The sequence below is a fragment of the Harpia harpyja genome, chromosome Z (assembly GCF_026419915.1).
Source record: "Harpia harpyja isolate bHarHar1 chromosome Z, bHarHar1 primary haplotype, whole genome shotgun sequence".
Taxonomy (NCBI): domain Eukaryota; kingdom Metazoa; phylum Chordata; class Aves; order Accipitriformes; family Accipitridae; genus Harpia; species Harpia harpyja.
In genome coordinates, this window is record NC_068969.1 from 81,836,687 (window position 1) to 81,850,161 (window position 13,475).

General features: G+C 36.7%; 1 protein-coding gene across 11 annotated transcripts in view; it reads left to right on the plus strand.

Moving 5' to 3' along the window:
* The window catches only part of NFIB (nuclear factor I B), a 279,147-nt gene that overhangs the window by 245,050 nt on the left and 20,622 nt on the right, over window positions 1–13,475 (plus strand). For 5 of the 11 annotated variants that reach the window (XM_052775661.1, XM_052775668.1, XM_052775664.1 and 2 more), the window contains exons 9-10: window positions 7,965–8,130; window positions 11,573–11,655. The exons of 3 other annotated variants lie outside the window; for them this stretch is intronic. In XM_052775661.1, the coding sequence (XP_052631621.1) occupies window positions 7,965–8,130; window positions 11,573–11,655 (249 nt within the window). The remainder of the gene's footprint in view (window positions 1–7,964; window positions 8,131–11,572; window positions 11,656–13,475) is intronic. 3 more of the 11 variants (XM_052775662.1, XM_052775669.1, XM_052775666.1) reach the window with 1 other exon arrangement.

The window sequence follows — 13,475 nt, forward strand, 5'->3', positions numbered from 1 at the left end:
GGACCCTTTTCTTCTTTCAATAAACGGCTTACGCTTGTTACATGCTACAGTCCAAGCGAACTGCTGTCCACATATTGACTAAAATTCCTGGGGCTGTTAAAATGTACTTCATTGCAGTGTGGGCTAGTGTGCAGCTTTATCTTTTTAATGGTTTTATCTTTGAAGACAGAAATATCCGAACTGCTTGAGAAGAGCTGCTTCTGGAAGCTGGTGAGGCCACTTAATTTCCTCTCATAATTGATTGGGGTATTCAGGTTTTTGTTCAATGAAAGATAGGCACGCTCTTCAGGAATGCCAGGCAGATGCTTTGTCATTCTTCAGTACAATAACTGCAGTCATTTAGCAATGATGAGTGAATCTTGTGAGGCTCTGTTTGGGCTGGTCAAAGGGTTTCCTGTTGGTTCGTGGGAGAATACTAGCAGAATAAGCCGACACAAGTGATATGTGTCCATGCGGTTTCTTCGGTATAGCTAGCGCCTTTATTTGTTGTCATTTAATAGTTTTCAGCTTCTTGGGCAAGTCTTTCCTTGTAATTTTTTAAGCAATTACTGAAGATTAAATATGGCAATGTGCTGGTTTTGATTGTAATTGGGAGGCAGAGAGAGTACTAGCTTAACTGTATCTACTGACAAGGCATTTAAAGATTTAATTGCAGTTATAAATGATTACTTTGTATTTAGTTTGCTCATTTTTAGTTTATTAAATGCACAGTTATAAGTCTCCAGAGTGCATGAAATACCATTTAACCCAAAGATATCTTTTGAACATTTATCTACAAAGAGATTTCCTTTCCCATGTTATGTAACACAGACTTACCCTGTTGTTAAGGCAAATATACAAGGAAAGCTGGGTGTTTCCTTGTGTTCTACCTGTTGACAAATAATTCAGATTTTGTGAGCTCACAGGTAAAATTGTGATTCAGGATAGAGGACTCTTTGTCTAGAATGTCTTATGATATCTCTGTCTGAACATGGGTTGCTGAAGCTCTGCAGTTGCTCTCAGTTTCAGCAGCATTACATCAAGAGGAAAATGTTTTCTCAAGTGGATAAGACTCAGAGCTTTATAAATCAAAGTCAACACCCTGATTTCTTTCAGAAAGTAGTACAGAAGTGATGTTGCCAGCCAAGACTGGCAACAAGCTGTTTTTTCTAAAGCTAATTCCTCAAGCAGACAGGTAGCTGCGTCACACCACCTGAAGTTTTTGTGTGGCATCTCTCAGTGAGGTCTATGTAAGATATGCTGTAGCAATGAGTTACTTGGGTTCTAAGGGTATGGAAGCTAGTGAGATTCATCCTCATGATAATGGTAAGAGGCACTATAAAAAGGCAAAGTACATTTCTGTTGCTACCACAGTGTCCAATATCAGAAAGGAAATCTGTATAGCCTTACTTCTTGTTAAACAAATGTTTTATGGAGCCCACCAGGTTCAACTGGAGGAGGAACTGCCCTACAGCACCTTCTACAGTCTCACTGGCAGTGCACTAATAATACCATTCCCTTATGTTTAGCAGAGACTCAAAGGCACCGTGTTACATTACTCAGATGATAGGTAATAACTTGAGGATATGTCTTCTGCACATTTGATGAAACTGCTTCCTGTACCATTGAGCTGTCTCCAGTGAGAGACTAACATGCCCACTCGATGGTCACAGGTGATGTAGCATTAGGCTGCCCTAGGCAAAAGCTCTACTGAGGTAAAAGGTTGGGTTTGTGTCATATAACAACAACAACAACAACAACAACAACAAAAGGGAGAGTTAGAAAAACAGAAGATACTTCTTCCAGTTTCTTTTACTTGTAGATTTTCTGAAGCGTCTATCACCCTCTGTGGATATCACAGAGCACAATGACATGGACTCAAAGACAGAACTTATCAGCTATGATCTCCAGGTTCATAGATGTGTCTAGTAGACAACTGTTAAAACAAAATATTTGGTACATGAGCAGAGGACCAAAATGTGCAGAACTGGATCTTCTACAGCTTCATCAACAAATAATTCAATCAATGGTCTCAAAATTACACTGCCATAGGGTTTTGCAGTGTTGTTCTTTACCATAATATTTGAACTTTTCCATTATAAGGGCCTGGAACTGTTGAGAAGAAATGGGTGACAGATTGTTTACAAACACACTGAATGCAGTTTGACTAAACTGCACTCAGTGATTGATCACTTGGCTATAATAGGGTAACATTCTTGGGAAACAGAGTTTCTATTGAAAAACCTGTGTTTTGAGATGCAAATATATTGTTCTCCAAGTATAGTGGTTAGCTGGTATAATGTAATTTTTATTAAGCCCTGAAATTTCTTTCTGAAATACCTAGCACAGTATCGTATGTAGCTGTACCTAAGACATGCACAGGATTAAGATGATTTCTGGCCTTTGTTGATTATTTCTTTGAAGATGCTTTGTATTTAAGATTCCAAGGAAAATTGGAATTATTTTATTTGGAATTTGGAATTATAATTACAATTATTTTGTAAAAAAGATACTGTGCAAATCTAAATATAAAATATATTTTATCATTTAAGCCACTCAATAGTTTATGTCAATTGTTTAATAAGTATGTCAAATTTCTGCTATGTTTGGATATCTCTTCTGTAGATGTTAGTGTTGCCATTTCACTATGACATCAGAAAGATTTTTTTAATGCTGGAAGTAGTGAGCTATATGACAAAACACTGTCCTAAAATATAACTGAAGACCTAAGGTGTAAATGTGCTGATATTTGGGCAAATACGTGAACAGAAGTCTGAGAGGAGTTTAATTAGTTACTGATTATGTTAGTAAAATCCCAGCAGGGAAAACAGATATAGTGAATCCTGATTTTAAGAAAGTCCATATTCATACCTGTTACAAGTTTCTGTTCAAACTTCGTACCTAAGGATTAACTGAAAGTGTGCACAGTGCACAGAATCAGACATTAATAGTCTGACAGTCTGAGTTATGTTACAGCTATGACAGTGAATACAACTCATCTGTGGCTTTGGGCACACATGGATTAATATGTGGCAATTCAAGATGGTGTGAATTAAAAAGCTCGAAAATGTAACACAGATCTGAAAATCGAATTAGCCTCCAATCCAACAATAGAAAAATGTATACCTGCATAAATTGGGGCTAAATTTGCCAGACCTTCATTGTGTTTGCTTCTTTCCCTCGCCCATTTTCAAATGCACAGCTTGTTTATCTAACACAGCTGCTTCCGTGCAATTTGCTTGAGGTTTATGCCTCAGGCATCATCTCTCTGTGAATCCATTGCACAGACATATTGATGCCCTAGTTGATGGTAACAGTTGATTTTTAAACTGTAAAGCATTTGACTGTAAGAATCTCTTCAGGGAAAACTCAAACTAGAAACTAGAACTTGTTTTAAATAAGGACAAAATGAATTCATATTAAATGATGTGCTATAAATATTTGCACTTGTAATTCAAGTGGATACTGTCTAAATAGATACGTAGTTTCAATGCTAAAATATCTTTTGACATAACTGCAAAAGTTGAAAGGAGAACAGGTCACAGAATCTATTTCCAGCAGCCAGTTTTCAATAAGATTATGAATTGACAACTTCAGAGGACTATTTCTGACCAGAAGGTTGCCTTCTTTGCACTGAAAACTTAAAGCAGGACAGAGAACTTGAGAGAGAGAGCGCCAGTGTTCTTGAGCTTGTACTGCTATCAGATACCATGGTCTGGAATTAGACCTTTATTTCAAAAGCTTTTAGTTTTGTGCTTGCAAAGATAACCATAGAAGTGTGAATTGAGTGTAAACCAATGCAGCAATGTCACTGTCAATCTGAAGATAGGCCTAAGCATTAACTCTGAGACAATTACCTGATCTGTTTAATTAGGACTACTTTATGATCTTAAGCTGCAAACTAATTATGATAATGTAAATATCAGTTTTGTTAGCTGCTTCACTGTTGTTCACTGCATGCAAGAAAGACAAGTATGGTGGTTTCAGGAAGGTTTCTTATGAGTGACATTCATGTAATAGAATTTGGGAGAATGTGAGACTGCTTTTCATAAACTCTGTTTTCAAATGTAGCACATCTAGGAAAACCACTAAGTTTTAAGAAAATTTTATGTGTACCATTTCACATGACAAGCTGTGTCAAAGGGAGGACCTTAGTTCACATGTGAAAGACAGCTAGGATTGTTGAAGAAGAATTATATATGTAAAAGTCCTGGTAGGTATGTGCTTACCTACAACTGAGGTTAGTTAAAAATATAAATACAGGAAACTTTCAGTATGGGGGGAGAAGTTAGGATCTTAGACATGGTACACCAAGCTCTGTCTTGTGTGTACTTATCCCTTCTTGTGCTGTCTTGTTTGCCAAGCAATAACACCTGAACAGTTATTGCAGTATACAGTACTTGACATTACTGCAAAATTTTAAAACAAATGTTACGTTACAAATGTGAAAACAACTTGAAAAAGGAAAAGAATAGATGTTAGAGGTTACAAAAATAAAAGCAGAATAAATTATAAAGTGCAGCCAGAATATACATGGGGAAATGTGCCAATATGCAATAAAATTGTTAAGAGGCAGGTAACTAGGTTATAATTGCATTTGAAATCTCATGTGCAGTCAGAGTCTGAAATGTTGGAACCATAAGAATTAAACTTATTGAAGTAATGAGTTTTCTCTTTTCTTAGTTTGGAGGTTTTATTTTTATGTCTAGAAGTTGCAGACCTCAGTTTCATTGTATTGTGTCTGCATGCAGTTTTATACACAGGACAGATATGGAACAATGCCTACCATTTAAGACGACATTAAAAAAAAGAAAAGAAATAGAAATGTAGACACTTGGTGGGGGGGTCACAAACCACATCCACTAAAATCACTAGCAGATTGCCCATGGATTTCAACAAGGACAGGATTTCACCCTCAATTTGGATGAAGTGGGGGGATGTACTGCACTGCTGTTATGTATCACACAGGGAAAAACATGGTTTATATGAGAATGGGGTATAAGTATATTCTTTGTCTTATAACTCAGTTTGCTTATTTGGACCATACGCACAAGGACTAAGCTGAAGCCTATGTGAGCCGTTGCATTCCTGTTGACCTGGGATCACTAGGGAACAGTAGAAGGTGATACATTGCTGTAAATTGTCCTGGTCTCCAGCTGTGTCCTAATTAATTCGAGTCTGGCTTTGGAGACAGAGCTGCTTTTGGAAGCTGATGACACTGTCTGTTTTAATCCATAAACTCCGTGGAATCTTCTTTCTTCGTTTTTAGTAAAAGTTGGTCATTTAGATAAGGGATTCTCAGTTGGTTTTGTGATATGTTAGCACACCACATGAGCTAAGGCTCCTAAGGTAGCCCTGTGGTCACAGGTCAGTGACTCCATCTAGGAGCCACCAGACACAACTGGGAGGTGGTAGTCCCTCCAGCAGGCTGTAGGGACAGCTGGGCTGCCAGGGCAGGAGAGGGGGCTTGCCTCTGCAGCAGGCTCCCCAGAAACATACTGAAAATCCAGTCCAACATAGCAAGCAGGTCTTACTGACAAGAATTTTGGTGTGTAGGGAAAAGTTTATCATAAGGCCCACCTTATATTTCTGACAGTTTTCCCCACAAATGCTTCAAACTGTGTCGTGGCTCCCTTAGCTATGACAGAGCCTGTTTTATTGCAACATCGAGATGTCTCGAGTTGAACTCTGTACAATTCGCAACTAGCGAGTAAGAGTACTTGCTTCTAAGTTTTGGAGCATCTTGAGTCATTTGTATGGGGAATTTATTTTAGGCAATTCTTAGAGATTTTCTGAATTTATGTTAGTTAAAATTTTCATTTTATTCTAAGGCAGGTGGAGTCAGATTTCTGGTCGCCAAGACACCTGGTTTTAGAGGCAGACAGGCCTTTAAAATAGAACCCACAAAATAAAATTCCTTAAACCACTGCTAAGATAGATCTCAAAGAAAGTGGGCTTATTGACACATACTTAATATATGACTTCGCTGTAACATAAAGATGTAATTTATATTGTTGTGGAAAGACCTTTGTAATTACTGAGCGAGTTCCCCACTTATTGACCCATTGGTCATGTAAGCATGCAAGCAGATGCTCAGTAAACTTTGAGGCCATATTATTCTATAGAAATTGTCTTGTATATATTCTGCCACATCTTATTTTCATTTCAATTACACATAATAAGGGAGATCTATCTAACTAGTTAAGTGAATAAAATTTAATGTCGTGTGCCAGTTATTTGGGGAAATTGTGTTATTTGTGAAAGTATTGTCATTCCTTTGAATCCGTGCTGCCTTCTTATTTTGAAGCTACTTTGACAGCTGACACTTATTCCTGTTACTAAACTCCTAGTAGTAACTTCTCAGCTTGCGCAACTAGGAAAATGAATGAAAAAGTGGTAAATACCACCTAAATTGCAAGATCCTGGGATTCCATGGCCCTTCTGTCCCCATCCCAACTCCAACACCCCCCCAAACATACAGTTATGTTTAGGGGGTGACTTTTTTTTCATTTAGAGGGGTAGTTTGTTGGCCACTTCTCATTACTGTACACTTTTACTGTTATTTTTCATTGTAAGTCTTGTGATTTTAGAGAGGGAAATAGTCTGCTAACCGCCCAGTGTTCCTATGAATACAAGATTGGCCTTCATTTGCACTTATATTTTCTAGTGTTTTCTTCTAGCTTAGTTTTAGATGCCCTAAAGAACAAGACTCTCCCTTGGGGGCATTTGCAATGTCTAGTAGATCATACTGCCAGGAAGTTTCTCCTGTTATTAATTTTAAATTTCCTCCTTCTCGATTTCATTCCATTACCCCGAGTTTATACTTCCTGTACTTTCCAAATAATTCCTTCCTCTTCTGTGTGTTTATACTCTGCACATACTTGCAGTAATTGTCTCAGCGCAGTTATTATTTCATTACCATAGTCATGCTTACCTCTTTTAACCTTTCCTTGTGTCAGTTGAATCAGGTCCTTTACCAGTCTATTTCTTTACTCTGAGTTATCTCAAATTTGACAGGATCATTCTAATAATAAGATTCCCAGTAGTTTTTGCTTTGTGTGGCTGTATTTTAAAATACCTATGATTCACACAACATACAATCAGTTTAAGACAAAAATTATCAGCCACTGTTGAAAAAACTATTTACTACTTGCTTATTTTTACTGCAAGTTATTTACTGTTGGAATACTTACATGCAAAAAGTCTAAGGCATGTTTAAGCATTGGATAAACATATACATTTACCAGTGAACATTGCCAAATTCAGATGTGCCTATATGCAGACAGTAGCATATTACCTTGATGACCTGTACCATAAGGTTGTATGCAGACTGCCTTTTGTATCTATGAAAGAAGTGTCTTTGTTTATTATGCTCTTGACTTGCAAAGTTCCCATTATTAAACACTTCTGTGTTTTTGGTAGGCAGCTTTTGGCCAGGTGTTATGACGTACACATTATAGTGCATCGTATCCTAACCCTCTTTCCCACTCCCAAACGTGAATTATTAGTTAGCCTTCCAGTATGCGTAATCTCTGTGGACAGCTGTGGTCAAGTCTTGGTTATGCTCCAAGCCACAGTGGTATGGCATGTGAAAACAGAGGTTTTGCATCATTCATTTGCTCTTAATACTTCATACCCAATACAGGGCCTATGTTTGGTCAGTTTAATCCTGCTATTGTGGGATTTACTGTGCTTCACAGCCACTGCATGTACAGCAAATATATTTTGAAACAATCTGATGCATGCTGCATCCAGAAAAAAAAGTTTACCAAAAAGTACTGCTATTTAAGCATGTACTACGTATCTAAGGAGGGATCTGCCTGCTGAAAATACCATATAGAAATTCATAGCTTTGTTAGAATGTTGCATTCCAGCATGCAGGTACTACGGTGATGGACATTCTGAAAAACCCTAAGATAGGTGGGTAGGTTCCTTAAACGCAATGTGTATGTTTCACAAGGCATTCTTTTGGTTTTGTTTTGTAGCCTAACAGCAGTGGTCAAGTAGTAGGGAAAGTGCCTGGCCATTTTACTCCAGTTTTGGCACCCTCTCCCCATCACAGTGCGGTGCGACCTGTGACCCTGACCATGACAGATACTAAACCCATCACTACATCCACTGAAGGTGAGGCATCTTCACCTACAGCAACCAGTAAGTATTTCTTTAGGAAACAAAAAATGTCAATCAAAGATTCGATATGATTTCAAATTGAGGCCAGAAAAAGGCGCCTTTTCCTACTATTTGACCAAGTGGATGCTCATCATTTTACATGGAGAGCAAACATGATCTGACTGCAAAGCTTTTCCTCTCCAAATTTCAACAAATGCATCATGTTACATGAACCAAAGCTTGTGACATGACAACCAAAATGAAAGGGAAAAGCCTGCATATTTGACCACTATTCAAGAAAAAGAAACCGTAGTTGTTCATCTAAGGTGGACATTGTTAAGACATTGAGAAGCAAGCACACCCAGACAGCAAGGTTTTGCAATGGCCCTCAGATGGAATTCCAAACAGAGATTGGATAATTTGCTCCTCAATGAGCTTTCCTACAGAAATCAAGCCTTGTTACAACGCATACTGAATCCGAGCTATGACAATTGCATGTTGATATAGGTTGTGTCATTTTTAGCAAAAAACCCTGATGTGGCAAAAGAAAACTTTAATTCCTTGTTATTGTTGTGATGGATTGTAGATCCACTGTTCTTTTTAAAAAAAAAAAACCAACCAACAAACCCTAACTTTAATGTTTTAAGCTCTTTATTACTATATAGGACCATATTATTTATCCTGTTATCTTCAATGGAATTGCAGTTTTGGAAATAAGAGCAAAGATGTTACTATGTATAGGGTAATTTCTTCTTTTCCAAATACTCATCTTATGCTCAGTGAAGCAGAATTTTGCTTTTTAACTACTTTCTGTGGACACTTCCAAACATACGCTTTGGAAGAAAACTTACCAGTCTTTAAAAATATTAATCTCTTTAGGGTCTATTACATTAAAATGACTTGCTTTAGACCTGTTTAGTATTTGAACTGTGAATCCAGTCCCTAATTTTTGGTCTGTCATTAGGGAGACCATAAACTGTATGTTTCTTAGGTGTTATACTACTTTAAATCTTTTCATTAGAATTTGAAGCAGAGATGAGACTCAAATGCATAGGAGTGGCCGAGATGTAAAGGAGGAAAACTAGTTATGCCTTTATTATGAAAGGATAGTAGTAACTTTTGGACAAATTCTTGTTTAAGTATAAACAAATAATTATATGGATAGGTTTATGGAAGTATTTTAGTTGTTCTTTTAGTACAGCATAAGTTTTGTTAAAAGGCGGTAGAGCGTGTCTGTATCCTCCCAGGTAGTTTTTGGTACTGTTCTTGCAACTTTTAAGCAGAGTTAGTTTCAGCAGCAAACAAGAAGCTGTTGCTCTAACTTTTGGTCTAGATTAGAAAACTGAGAAAACTGAGTTTGTGTATAGTTTCAAGTACTCATGATTTCATTCTGCTTCCTGTTTGACATGATTGTGCCTGGCCTAAATAGCTGTCTCAGATGAGGTCAGGGTTTCTAATACAAATGGCAAAAAGAACAAATACAATGTCAGAACTGCGTTGGGATGTTTTCTAGTAATCTGACCATATTATTCATCATAAGGAAAGCGAACCTAATCTGTTCATTGTCCTACTACTAGGGGAAAAATTTGGATTATATTTTCAAATTAAGTTGCCACCCAGTTTCTTGTGCAATTCAGTGGAACTTGGGTACCTGATTCCCTGCGACCCTTAGAACATCTCAGCTTAGATGTTTGAAATAAGGCCTCCTTATGCATCCACAGCAGTGTGCAGGTAACTTCTTGCCTAAATATCCAATGTCTGTCACTACAGCACGTAAATAATAATAAAACCCCCCCATGTACAAATTTGATTTGAATGTGCTGGTTCTGGATATGAGATAGCATATAAATGCTACGTGTCCAGAGTGTTACAGTTTTCAGAGCAGTGCAGTAGTCTATCTGCTTGGTAAAGCCTTTTGAAACTGGATTGGTAACTGTAAGAGCAAAAAAAGTGAAGGAACATAACTTGTTGATGCAGAAAATAGCAAAAAATGAGGGATCATGTCCTGCTGATGTATGTTATATATGAATACATATAAACTGTATTATCAGTCATAATAGACCTTCCACACAGAGTGCTAATGTTAACTTAATGAGAAAATCAAGACTAAATGTGTTTTAAGGCATAGTTTTACTTTTATTTGCAATAACTGATTGATTGGTTCAAAATATATATAGAGAGATATATAAAACATATGCTTGGCCAACAAGTTATCATTATTATTCAGTCTGATGAGAATAAACCAGCGAATGATTAGCACTGCTTTTTATTTTGAAGTGCAATAGCAGAATTGTTTTGAATGAGAAAGAACAGCAGGCTTTGATAATATTTGGGAGACCCTGTGGCCTCCACCATAATTTCCTTCTAATAACTGATTAATTTTTATGACAGTTTTTCAGTAAAGCCTGTTTACTTTATAAAGCCTTTAAAAAAAAAAAAAAAGAATGGATTTCATTTGCGTGTATTTGCTGTGTGACTTTAATACTAACAGGCCAATTCAGTAAGTACTCCCATGAGCTCCTCACTGGCATCCTTGTGTATGTCTATTCAATTTTAGTAGTTTTGCTTTGTCTGCCAGCAAGTTTCCAGGTTGTGATGCTGCAAGTTGCCGTGAGGGTATCTCCACACTGGGAAGTGGAGTGAGACCACCTACCTCATTTCATAAGTGCCACCAAAAGCCATGAGAGGGTAATGGCTTTTAGGGATTACTGACAGAAACCAGACAGTAATGTGACCTACAGGTGAAGGATCCACATCCTGTAACTAATCCCAACATCACCTAGCATTCCCTTTCTCCTCAGAAATTGATTTATTTAATCTTCTGCAGCAGACAGCAGGAGACTTCCTTAAATTGTCCCTCAGGGAAAGTGTTTCCTGATGCATAGGGGAGTTGAATATTTAATATTATATTGCACAGTAAAAATCAGCTCCCTTCTTATGAAAATGCTAATCAGATTACATCCTGTTTCCAAAGGCCTATAAAGATTCATTTCATGTCACATAAGTAAACTGAACTTTTGATTCCAATTTTTGTTCTTTCACAGTTTTGTTATGGGCTTTCACAGCAGTAAGAATAGTAAGTGTGCAATAATATTTTCTCTCAACATTGTTATCTCAGTGATTTCACTGGTGCCTTAGATTGGTGTAATGGAAATGAAAATCCGGCTTGTGATTCCTTCAAATACATACTTTATTTAATCACTTAAAAATTTAAAAATATATTAATCAGAGGAACTTTTATTTAACAAGAGACATCATTATGATTTACACATGCAGCTTCCATTGAAGTTTATAGGAATTTACATGCCTTTCCAAATTTTTCTTTTGCATTCTGTTAAAGTTTAAATAAAGGAAAAACACAGACACATCCTATATATTGCAAAATCATAACTCTGGATCTCTCATATTTGTACTGTACCTGTACAGGGTAATAGTTATGATAGGTTGGTATTTTTATCAATCTGTTTTGTTCTTCCTTAATCAGCCTACACAGCCTCAGGCACATCCCAAGCCAATCGATATGTGGGACTAAGCCCAAGAGACCCATCCTTCCTACACCAGCAACAGGTGGGCAAGTTTCACATAGGTGTAATGATATAGAGAAGCTTTTGCGATATTACCTTCCTACGAATTACCACGGTTATCCTGGATTAGACTGGGATCCTAAGGGTTTTAGTGTTTGCCATCTGAAGATGAAGCTTATCCAAAACAAAACTGAACCCTTTAAGATCAATTTAGCACATGCTTTCTTAGATTTGTGCCATCTTAAGGAACTTCTAATCATATTTCTTTCAATTATTTTATTTTTCAAGAGCTCATACATGTAAAATTTAATAGGATTTAGGAGAGATAATGAGGTGTATAAGGAATAAATATTCATTTCAAAATCAGTTTAAAAAATGAGCAAAATTTCCAAAGCAAAAACTCCAACTTATTTTTTTCAAGCTATTTTTTCCCCCTAGATGTTTAGGCCTACATTTCTTCATTTTAGTTCTGGAAGATGAGTTACAAAACCAAATCCTCAATGAAACACATCATCATTTCTAGTTTAATAGGTTTAAATTGGTCTGCTGATTTCAAACGTGATAAAACCACGGTTTTGTTCTAGTTCCTTACATCATTTATGTTTCAAGTAGCATTTTAAATTTCACATCTCATTAATGCTGTAAATTTAATGCAAATGAAGTGTTTACCCAAACTGTGAAAATATAAAGCCGAGATTAATGATGGCTTACAAACAAATTAGCTGCAGTCAGTAGCAAGGCCATGCATATACAGAAATGTTACATTGCTAGTAACGGGAATAAATTCAGACCCTTTAGAACTTTAACATATTTTATGACGTGTGTTTGTGTTGCTCCTAGATCTTAACAGTAGAGGACTTTGAAGTTAACAGCATGTAAAATATTATAAGGAAAAAAGTTGAATGTGGCAGTAAGAAAAGGGCTGTTAAACAGTCCTTGGTATTTATTGTACTGTATTTTTTTCTCAGGCTTGGGTTCCTGTCAACAGTTGGTACACATGCCTGTTTCATTTTTCAGTAAAACCTACCTATTCTGTGTTTGCTGAGATATAGTGAGATGAAGTGTGCTTCATCTGGAACTCCCTATCCCTACCCACTCCCAGGGCAAGGTGGCAGTATGTCCGTTTTAAAGGTCACCACATGCAGAGTTCAGAGAAAATCATAAAGATGATTGTTTATTCAAGATAGTTGATGCTTTGCCAACTTTTTTTAACCAGTGAGACCTAAATGGAAACATCTGTACACTTTTATGAAAATACCAAGTGGCAATTAGTGGTTTTGCCAAACATTCATTTTTCAGTAAATTTTCTGGTGTATTGCTTTTTTTTAGCCTCTCAAATATTGTGTTACGAAATGTGCTATATTTACTATAACACTCTTCTTTTTAAAAGATATACAGTTTATGTTTATTGGATTTTAAAACACACACAACACCTCTCTTTTTAAACACAGTGCATGTAATTTCTAGATTTCATGTGAAGTTTTACATAGTATACTTTGAAAAGTCTCTGACATACAGTTAATTCGGGGGTGTGTAATAAATTTTTTTTCACTACATGTTTTTAGACACAATTTTTTTCTGCTAATTTGTTACTGCTTAAGCCCACTCCACCTTCTTCCAAGTTCATTGAAAGAGTTATAAACTTCTTGTCACATGCCAGAAGGTAGTGGCAGCATGCTTAATTTTCTCTTGGCTGAGTTTATGACGTGTAAATCATATATTGCTTATTTCATGTATCTTCTATATATTTTTGGCTTTGTGTAGATGGAAATAAATTTGGAGATTTCAGCAGTGTAATAGGAACATAAAAGCAAGAGGGATCTCGAGGGTCATCACAGTCTTTGGTGTTTACATGCACTGTGT